General features: G+C 49.2%; 3 protein-coding genes across 3 annotated transcripts; 2 read left to right on the plus strand and 1 right to left on the minus strand.

The window, feature by feature from the left end:
- Positions 1-2,382: 2,382 nt before the first annotated feature.
- J7337_001010 (uncharacterized protein) lies at positions 2,383-3,817 on the plus strand (the record flags this gene model as incomplete). The annotated part of the gene is made up of 5 exons (XM_044818755.1): positions 2,383-2,626; positions 2,689-2,919; positions 2,973-3,040; positions 3,104-3,273; positions 3,373-3,817. The coding sequence occupies 5 exons, from the start codon at positions 2,383-2,385 to the stop codon at positions 3,815-3,817; spliced, it is 1,158 nt and encodes a 385-aa protein (XP_044686457.1).
- A 2,628-nt stretch (positions 3,818-6,445) lies between these two features.
- J7337_001011 (uncharacterized protein) lies at positions 6,446-8,488 on the plus strand (the record flags this gene model as incomplete). Its single annotated transcript, XM_044818756.1, has 6 exons — positions 6,446-7,181; positions 7,241-7,308; positions 7,364-7,425; positions 7,476-7,618; positions 7,668-7,873; positions 7,922-8,488. The coding sequence occupies 6 exons, from the start codon at positions 6,446-6,448 to the stop codon at positions 8,486-8,488; spliced, it is 1,782 nt and encodes a 593-aa protein (XP_044686458.1).
- A 543-nt stretch (positions 8,489-9,031) lies between these two features.
- Positions 9,032-10,700, minus strand: J7337_001012 (uncharacterized protein; the record flags this gene model as incomplete). The annotated part of the gene is made up of 3 exons (XM_044818757.1): positions 9,032-9,579; positions 9,636-10,559; positions 10,631-10,700. The coding sequence occupies 3 exons, from the start codon at positions 10,698-10,700 to the stop codon at positions 9,032-9,034; spliced, it is 1,542 nt and encodes a 513-aa protein (XP_044686459.1).

The raw sequence follows: 10,700 nt of genomic DNA on the forward strand, positions 1-10,700 counted from the left end.
TAGTACGTCTATTATTCAGGTTGTGTATCCATCGGGAAGAGCGGAGGGATGACGATGGGACAAATGGGAGGGAAGTATGAAATGAGACACGGATTGCACATCCCTTGCGTTGCCTTTCCTTTTCTTTGCTTTGCTTTACTTTGACAGTCGATTGTTGACCGTCCGAGGTGTCCGCGTCGCCTGGGCATCATTCTTTGGCGTTGTTTTGACGGGGAACCAGTAATTAGGATCCGAGAAACGAACCAAACAAACCTAAGCTAAGCGGGTGGTAACGGAGAGTAATCCGCCGACCAATGAAGCTGTACAACACCTCAAGTAAAGTTTAACCATTGCCAAAGGATCAATGTCGACTGCCGTGTTTTTGGGGGCCCTTGTCGGCTTGTTGAACGGACACAATGCTACCTATAGTAGCACAGCTACGGAGTACTGCTAAGTTAGTAGTTACTGTAAAGGTGACGCCAGCCAGCCACAGATAGATAAGTGAGGAACCAACAAGGTGCATATGTAAGCCAATGGTGAACCACTTTTAAAACACACCTGAAATTACCCACTAGGTTAGTATGTATGCAAGAAAAGCTACGACGTATGTACAAGTACTAAGCTAGGTACTGGGGGATTAACACGAATGATCATCCTTACCAGGCTACTCCAGTTCGGTTAAGCTAGGATTGGGCTCTCGGCTGAGCTTGAGTCTGAGCCTCTCCTAGCTACCTAGTCTTAGCTCATGTTCATTCTTAGCCTTTGGTGTTTTTGCTTTTCTCAACCAACTACAGTTTGGAACCGTACACATCAATCAACCCTTGCTGAGCTAGGCTTGGTACTTCTATTAATTTTCCTTTCTCCTTTCTCTTTTTTTTCCTTTTTCTTTCTACTCTAGTCGAGGGCCCGGACCCCTTCCCCCAAGGAATGTTACAGTGCTCTCTCGTCTCGTTTCCTCCTCCCTGGCAATGAGAGACGACGACCCAGAGTTTATGTTGCTACCCAGGACTTTTGAGCAACCCAGGCACTGACTGGTGACATGGAAAAGCGAGGAACCACGAATGAAGTACAGGATCAACGGCAAGGCACTTCTTACCTAGGGAGGTGAGGTAGGTACTCACCTCCAATTGATACCTCAGAATGCGTCTGTCTGCTCGTTCCATTTCCCGCCCTGAAGATACCAGTACCTGACCAGGCACTTTGATTGTTCAAGCTATTGGCCCTGGAATATGTATGGCAGCAAGTCCCAGCGAATACCCGCGTTGCTGGGTTCTGTTGCAGCCTCCTGCCGCCGCGTATCTGCGACCTGCCACGAGCACGGCTACGCAAGTACCCGATCTACGTATACCTTGTCTCTAATAGGTACCTTAACCCTGCCAACTCCCATGGAAGTGCCAACCCGACGGGATGCTATCTCCTCAACAATCCTTGTGTAAGTGGTGTAAGGTAAGGTGGCTACCCAGGTCCTAAGGTAGAAGAGGTACTGGCAATTAGATGGGATGTGGAAGCCATGGACGGAACGAAAAGCAGGTCTAAGTGAAATTTTTCATTGTACCTACCTGCCTTCCCTTTCATCGAATCCGAGAAAACGGGGATAGAAGCATGGAAGAACGTTACACAACTTCAACACCCTTCCAAGAGCCGCATATCCAGGAGCTTCACCTCCATCTCTAAATTTGAACAGGGCTACCGCCGATTTTCCAAACATCTTGGGAAAGCTATAATAATCCCTTACTAGCCTCCCACTTAGTCTGAACGTTCTTTTGATATTCCTCAACAATCTCCATCTCAATCTCGCTCGTCAAGAACCGTTCGTCTGTGCTGCAATTTGCATGACATCTACATATCGTTATTGCCGTATTTCCAACACCTTGGCTTGCACCTCCGTCCTTTCCTCTTTCCTCGACTGTAAGTTGCGCCTTCTGTTCATGTTACTCTTCAAGGAACTTCGAAATTGGAGGCGCCTCCAACGTCACTATACCTTGACCAAAAGGCACTTGCCACGATAGTATCAAAACGTTCCTTTTCCCTTCTGTTTTGATCTCCGCCTTCCGTTAAGCAAGCAAACACATTTAAGAAGACGCCTCGCACCACCAGATGCAGGTCCCATTCCTTTCCTTCCATCTTGTTCACCTCTGTTTCAACACCCCAGCACACCTTCAGCTCACATCACATATCATCTTTCATATTCGATCTCTTCCTGATCCACTAGATCTCCACCCAGATCCTGACTTATACCAGAAGTCATCAGACAACGTTCCGTTGCGTTTCGTAACGTAGGTTCTTGACAAAACTTACACATCCCTTTTCTCATGTAAGAGGCTGGCTGACAGAGTATGTACCTCAGTATAAAGACACCCCCACCAAGCCACCAGCGGTGCCTCTCCCTCAGGAACCATTACCATGGCATCTTCCATAGTTGGGCCCATCATTGGTCCGAGCCCGCCCGTTGAGCTGGCTCCTGCGGCCGCCGGCTGTGTCAGTCGCGTGGCAGACGGGCCGGCTGGGGTCCCCGAAGGGTGGCCCAAGTTTCTCGACGAGCCTATGGCTTGGGTTGGTGCTCAATTCACGGATGAATCGGAATTCATCCACTCTCTGAGCGAATCCGATCTACAGGAAGTTGAGAATGCTTTGCTGGTCTTTAAAGGTACGTCTCTTTTTATAAGGCGCTGCTTCCGTGGCGTTCATCATGTGGCTAATACCAGACAGCCTTGGGACTTGACGGGGATTGTGTTTCCCGAGACAACTTCCCTCTTCCCACTCTGGGACCAAGACTGGATCGTATCCGCCAAGACGTCCACCAAGGCAAGGGCTTCGGTGTCATTCGTGGCCTCGATCCTCAAAAGTACTCAGTCGAGGACTTGACTGTGCTGTATCTGGGCATCCAGTCTTACATTGCCAATCGCCATGGGCGTCAAGATCGAAAAGGCAATATGCTAGGTTGGCCCGAATGATCCCATTGCTTTGTTTCCTTCCCACTGACCTATTTGTAGTCCATATTGTCGCCGACAACTCCTCCAAGCTCAAGGCCGGTCACCATCGACACTCCACCTCCCCCATCGTATGCTAATCCTTGTTTATAACTCCTGGGAGGAATATTTAACAAGGCTAACTTCTGCTCTAGACCTTCCACAACGAGGAAGCTGGCGACATAGTCAGTTGGCTCACACGTAGCACCGCTGTTTCTGGAGGCAAATGCATCATCGCCTCAGCCTACACGGTCTACAATGTTCTTGCTACTAGCCGCCCAGACATGGTCCGCACTCTTGCTCGCTCTGACTGGCCATTCGCCCTGTAAGTTCAGGCACTCGATTTTTTACATCCACTTGATTTGTTCTTTTCATCACAGCGATAAGCAAGGAGTCCACCCACTGACACGCTATACTGTGATAGACCCCGTTTCCAATGCCGACCAGTTCTCTTTCATCACGAAGGGAAAGTGTTGATAAACTTTGGGCGTGTAGCTCTTACGGGGAATGCTATTCACCCACGCCCTACCAACCTTCCCGCTGTTACGCCACGCCAGATGGAGGCATTGGACTCCATCGAGAACATTGCCAAGGCGACTCAGCTGGAGATCAGCACACGTGCAGGTGACATGCATTTCATCAACAACCTCACAATCTTGCATCGCCGAGAAGGCTTCGTCAACGGTGAGGCTGCCCAGGAACGTCGACACTTGGTACGCATGAGACTCCGCGACGATGAGCTGGGATGGAAGCTCCCTGTAGACCTGAGACAAGAATGGTCCGCTGCTTTCGACAAGGCAACACCCAAGATCTGGCACATTGAGCAAATGCCAGACGGTTTCTTCCCCCTCAGGTCTCAGGCCAACTAAAACTGTGCCTCTAGCGCTTAGAGCAACCTCACTTGTGGGGTGAACTCGCATGCTTTCATGCATGCTCGCGAAACATGATGAGATAATGTGGTGCTTATCGACTTTTGAACCGAGGCGCATAAACAGGGCAATGGGGAATCTGGAGGTAACAGGGGAGAATCAAAAGCTATGAACAAGGTCTTGCATTCAAGTTTGAGTGTGTTTTTTTAGTGTTTTTTATCTCTTGTTTTTTTATTGGGGTGTCACGGTCGCGGAAAAGTAACAAGAATGGTTTATCATGTCTCAGGCGAACCTGTCTGTCGGTACAGTGTGGTGTCTGACTTGGTGGGTATGGCAGAATGGGCTTTGGGCGAAAAAGAGAAAACAAGGATTAATATGTGTGTTTAAGGCTCATACAGTATCAGCACCTAATAGGGACAGCCGAATACAGGGAATCGCGTGCATAACTTAGATCGAGATGCTCAGGCACAAGAGACTATAAAAGTGATATATGATAGTGTGACAAGTCTAATTCGTATGTGTACCAAGTTACAAAAATTGTTTCGTTTAGGTTGGGAATAAGCCGGGAGTCTTACGGCAAAGAATTGTACGTTCCCCCATTGGCAACAGTCAGGGGAGAAGTGGAAATGTCAGGGGTGCTCTATGACTAGGTAAGCATCCAATGCAAATACCTTGTTCTGGAGTTGTTGAGGCTTGGAGAATGCTGAGTAGAGCCACACGAAACGAACGCATATCCATAGCTACGATGCGGTAAGACGAGACAACGAGGCTTGAAGGCCGACGGAAAGCCGGCATAATACTCCAGCCCATAAGGACTGTGACCATGGTGGTGACCAGGGATGGAACGCCTTGGTGGGGGACTCGCCCAGAGTCCAATGTGAGCAGATACCAAGGAAGAAATGTGGCTGTTTCTTAACGAGAGTTGCGTGCTGAGACAAGTAGCAAGATGAGATGATGGTCTCAGATTTGGCACAGAATCTGGATGGAATGGCTGACATATGATTGACTTACTTCCAATAGTTGGTCAACATGTGTTTAGTTTCAGATGATTGGTTACCTTGACATGGTGAGACGGTAAAGGCAAATACGGTATTAGATAAAAGGCGAGAATGTATGTACAGTGGGCTGCTATCATGGTCTCGGATTTTTGTCTGGTCTGTTTCTGTGAGAGCGAAAATAACTGAATGGGCCTTTTGCTTTTTGCTTGGCTAAAGCCACCCACCGAGGGTTGGGTTCAGAGAACTTGCTTTGTATTCCATCGTCATCTCCATGCATCTACGGAGTATACCGATCCACCTTGCATTGCATTTTGTATCACGAGGAATCTTTCTCCCGTTTCTCGAAATGAACTTTGGTCATGGGTTGATTAATGGCGGTCAAGAACGCCTAGCCAGGATCGATGATGAAATGGTTGGCTTTCAGAGCAGATCGAAGGGAGAAAGATGATGACTTTTAAACGGCCACAGGCAGATGATATGCTTCTGTTCCTGATGAATGATGGGTTTGATACCATGATAGGGTAGGTGGCTAGCAGCTTGTTTCGAGGCCTCTCCATGGAGGAACCCCGGGTTTACCTTAGTTATGCTCTGCGTCTCGAAAGAACGATGGCTGACTGGTCTGCCTGCACATGATCGCAAAGATAGCGACATGTTGCAGCTCATCCCGTCGTGATGGTCTTGGAGACAACAACAAATGTCGCTAATCCTTGACGAGATTGGCAAGAGAGGATGGGCCTCGATCCATACGACTAGAATGACGCGTTGCCATGCAAAACAGGCCATATATGCATCAGGATTATGGATGAGGCGTTGAGAGAAGAGACAACAAAGGCCGTGACGACCAGGTTTACGGATACATACATTACATTCTCGAAATAGACTCGAGATCTGATAAATGAGGTGGAAACGACGGTGAGATCCCATGAGATGAGATCCATCCATAGGTAGTCACGGGGTCGGCACCCTGGGCGCTTGTTTCGGCCGTGGGGATTAAGCGACCCGGCAATATCAGTACAGTGTCTATGACACAGTATCAATTCACTTGTTGTCGGGTCTCCCTAGCAGGAGGGGCGCTAGAGAATGCCCCTCAGTGTTACGGACAGCCGAAGATCGGATTCCTTCCCCTGTATGATAGGGCTTGAAGGGGACGGGATCCATGATACATAAAGCAACACAGTGCATGGCTGACTATCCAATTGGCCACCTTCCCCTTGCACAAGGCGGGCTACTCCTAACGCGCAGGGGCAATCAATTCAGCGTCTCAACCAATCTTCAAAGAAGCAACATCATCAACATCATTAAGCAAACCAATCCAACCCAGCACCATCGAATTATAGCGCTTGTCGCCTCATAGCCACCCCCCCTCTCCTCTCCTCTCCTCTCCTCTCCTCTCCTCTCTTCTCTTTCCTCCATCAGTTTCCCAGGGCGTAGATTGAACAGCTTGTTTCATCGACTATCCACTGTCACTGAGATTACTTCTCCAGGACACAGCCCCGTGCCAAAGGGGTACACACACACTACAGCCCAATCTTCGCTTGTGCTGGTCATAGAGAGTGGTTGTTGAGACAGCATAGTTATCGCGCATCAACCCACAGTCCACCCGTCAACATCAAACCAACGTTGTATCAATATGGCTCCAGCTTCAGGAATTCTCAAGTCAAAAGCAGCCCCGGGTGCTTCGGGCTACCAGCCAGTGCATCAAGATGAGGGTGATGGCCACGATGATGGCCCTAGGGAGCCTCCCGCTCAACCGATCATACCGCGTGGCCCAATTCGTTCATACAGAAACACCATCATGCTTCTATCAGGCCTTGTCGTTATTCTTATGGCCATAAACCTCTATCTTAGTCTTCCGCTTGCCTTCTCCGGCTCCGGCTCCGGCTCATGTCCGGGTGACCCACCCCGAGTTCCCCAGTATTTTCAGACGTCGCCGCAACTATGGCCCGGTGTTACCGAAACTGGAAAGCCTGCTTTCATGGCCCAAACCCATGTCTTTGAGCCTACTGCCACCTTTGTTCCCAATGATCCGTTGCAGACATCTATCCCCATCGAAGGCATGAAGGAGGGTAACCGAAGCATCTTCCAGATGATGGGTTACCTGAGTCCTTATTCTCCTTCTACAGGCTTCGGCGTGGACGAGTATCCAATCCCTCCAGGTGCTGAGATCGTTCAGGTCCAGATGCTTTCTCGCCATGGTGCTCGATATCCAACTCCAGGTTCGAACGTCGCAACCCTTGGTGAGCGACTTGCCAATGCTTCGGCTGGTCTCAAGACCAGTGGTGCCCTTGAGTTTTTGATGGACTGGAAATATGAACTCGGAAAGGCTATCCTAGTCCCAAGGGGTCGACAGGAGCTCTTCGAGTCTGGTAAGAGCTTATCATTTCAAAACTAGAAACTAGAAACTGGAAACTGATAAAGAGTTCAGGCGTCTTGCATAGTTACATGTACGGTAGCTTGTACAACCCTCAAAGCAAACTCATCGTCCGAACTACAGTATGTGAACTTCGTTCATATACCAACCAGGTCACGAGATACTGACAGTGTATAGACTCAGGATCGCATGCTGAAGTCTGCAGAAAACTGGATGGCTGGCTTCTTTGGCCTTGAGTGGTAAGCGCGATTCGTCCAAGGTGTTCGCTGCAGTGTTCTGACAGCAGCAGGACCAATAATGCCACTATCGAAGTGATAATCGAGGCCCCTGGTTTCAACAACTCCCTTGCTGGAGGACTGAACTGCCCCAACTCCGACAAGGCGGACTATGTGACTCCTGTAGCCGCATGGTATGAGAAGTACCTCAAAGACGGTATGCCTCTTCACCAAATATGCAGACCAACAACTAAAAAGTCGCTTAGCAACTGCCCGATTCAATAACGTGACAGAGGGTTTCACGTGGACACCAGCAGACGTCTGGGCTGCACAAAACATGTGTCCTTATGAAACTGTTGCATACGGCTTTAGTAGATTCTGTGACCTCTTTACATACGAGGAATGGGAACACTTTGGCTACTCTATCGACCTTGGATTCTCGTCGGGGGCTGGGTTCCAAAGCCCAGTAGGCGTAAGTTGACTTCTCTGGCAACACCAACTCTGCTAACCAAAGTTACAGCGAGCCACTGGCCTTGGCTACCAGCAAGAGGTCATGGCAAGGCTAAAGAATCATACACTTGGTTACTCTGGCTCCCAGATTAACACGACGCTGGATAGCATGAAGGAGACATTTCCTCTGAACCAAAGTCTTTACTTTGACTTTTCTCACGACACCAACATTATCTCTATCCTGACAGCCTTTGGCCTTCGCCAATTTGCTGAGGAACTTCCTACTGACAAATATCCCGGCGAACATGAGTTCGTTGTCTCAAAGCTGACTCCTTTCGGTGCGCGCTTAGATATCGAAGTCATTAAGGCGCCCAGCCCTGTCTCACCAAAGAGAGACGGCTACCTCGATGGCAAGGAGACCAAGTACATTCACTTCGTGCTCAACCAACGCACTGTGCCTCTAGGCAGGAGTTTTCCGGAATGTGACGTCAACCGTAAGGACGGCTGGTGTGACCTGGATACATTCATCGAGGTTCAGGACAAGATGGCAGAAAAGGCGCAGTTTGACTACTCTTGCTTCGGAGATTACTCGTCATTACCATATGGTAAGGTAACAGACGGTGTGCCGCCTTCTTGAGAATATGTGGTCTGGCATACAAGGATATAATTTGTGCGTAAATATGAGATGCCATCTAGATTTAGCAAAATGGCAAGTGTCCATTAGTCCTTAATTATAAATTAGCATTTAGAATCGGCGCAGCGTGTACTGTTGAACAAATGGAAGCAAGACTGCAGTAAGCAGTTGGATGGGGTTTGAGCCAATTTGAAAAGATGAAAGCACCCTAAAGTTCCTTCACTGATGATGGTTCGAGATGCATAAAGATGAAGATAATATGTAGTGATCTGATTTTGTAACTTTCTATAAGACCATACACCTGGAACAAAATTATGTACATATCCAATGACCTGCATCGCTTTTCCAAAGCTATCCACATCTACCAAGCGGGTATTAAAACAATCCAAGGCAGATACGTCGAAGAGATGGTAAAACCCATAACGCCTTTGCCTGCTACTCCCAGCAACCCGCAAGTTAATAAAAAGAAATCCTGGCAATAAAATAACCCCTCTATATCAAACAAGGCTAATATGACTCGCAAATGCAACATTGCCGTAAGCAAGTTTAAGCATGCTTCTCGTTAATCACCGCATCGGGTGCAACAGCATCGGGTGTGTTAAGAGAAGGAGTCTTGCGGACGTCATCTGATTCGCTTGGGTTCATCATAGACTGGTGCTCCTGAATGCCATGAGTAGGCTCAAGCACATCACCATCTTCAGCGGGCTCACCACGGTGAGGGCTCCAAGCAAGGAAGTCTCGGCGGACCTCAACGTAGTCGTAAGAAAACTCGCCGTGCTGATCATCATCCATGCCAAGCAGCTCAGCCTCTTCAGAGGCACGGAGCTTCAATCCAGGAATGAAGTCGATGATCTTGGCAATGATGGCAGACATGACGAAGGCATAAGCGGAGGCAGCGACAATGGCAGCGATTTGCCAGCCGATGATTACGTAGTTGCCATCCATGAAGCCACCCATAACACCGGTGTTGACACCGTCGAGGCCAATGATAGAGCCACGGGCGAAGAAAGCATTAAAGATGAGGCCAACCATACCACCAACACCGTGCTCGGCGAAGACATCGAGAGAGTCGTCAATTCGAACAAGGAACTTGACTACATTTGAGTTTAGCGATTGCGCGTAAAAATAAATAAATGATAAGGCAACTTACCCTTTGTGGCAAAGTTACAGGCGACACCAGCGACAACACCCAGGATGATGCTGGCCCAAGGGTCGAGGAAACCGGAAGCAGGAGTAGCAGCAACAAGACCAGAGATAGTGCCAGAGCACCAGCCGACCATGGACCACTTGCGAGCCAGGCGGAAATCGAGAATGCACCAAGTCATAGCAGCAAACATGGCAGTGAGGCACGAGTTCCAACAAGCCATGACAGCACGGAGGTTAGCACCGAAAGAAGAGCCACCATTGAAGCCGAGCCAGCCGAACCAGAGGAACATGGTACCGAGAGTGATGAGGGAAATGTTGTGAGGACGGAAGTTCATCATCATCTTCTCGTTGCGGCGGCCCAGAACCCAAGAATAGGCGAATGCGGACATGCCAGAGCCGATTTCGACGGGTACACCACCAGCGTAGTCGAGAACGCCGTTAACGAAGCCCCAGCCATTAGGGTTCCAGACCCAGTACGCGAGAGGGCAGTAGACAAGAGTAGCCCAGAAGAAGATGAAGACCATGCTTGGCACAACGCGGCCTCGCTCGGCGACAGCACCGACTGTAAGAGCGCCAGTGACAGCGCAGAACATCATCTGATAGAAAGAGTACAGCAGAGCAGGGATAAGAGGAGATCCGACTGAGGGAGCACCCCAGACCTTCATGAGACCGAAATGCTTTAGATCACCGATGAAGGGGTTGTTGGAAGTTGTAGAGAAGGCGAGAGAGAAGCCCCAGAAGTACCACTGGAAGACGATGACGGAGAAGGACATCATAACAACCCAGAGCATGGAGAGGGCTGATTTTCTTCGGGCAAGACCAGAGTATAGGAAGGCGATACCAGGGACCATGAGAAGGACGAGACAGGCGGAGAGGATGATGAATGCCTGGTCGCCGGATTGGTACCATTGGTTGAGGTTCTCGGTAGCTGGGAAAGGATCGTGTTAGTATTGGATGGTGATGATGAGTATTCGCGATGTCGACGATGGGAAAACCTACTGGAGTCACCACCAAGCTCTTCATTGGTGCCATTGAAGGCAGTCGGGGGTCCAGGGATAACATAAGACAT

Source organism: Fusarium musae, chromosome 1 (genome assembly GCF_019915245.1).
Source record: "Fusarium musae strain F31 chromosome 1, whole genome shotgun sequence".
Lineage (NCBI taxonomy): Eukaryota > Fungi > Ascomycota > Sordariomycetes > Hypocreales > Nectriaceae > Fusarium > Fusarium musae.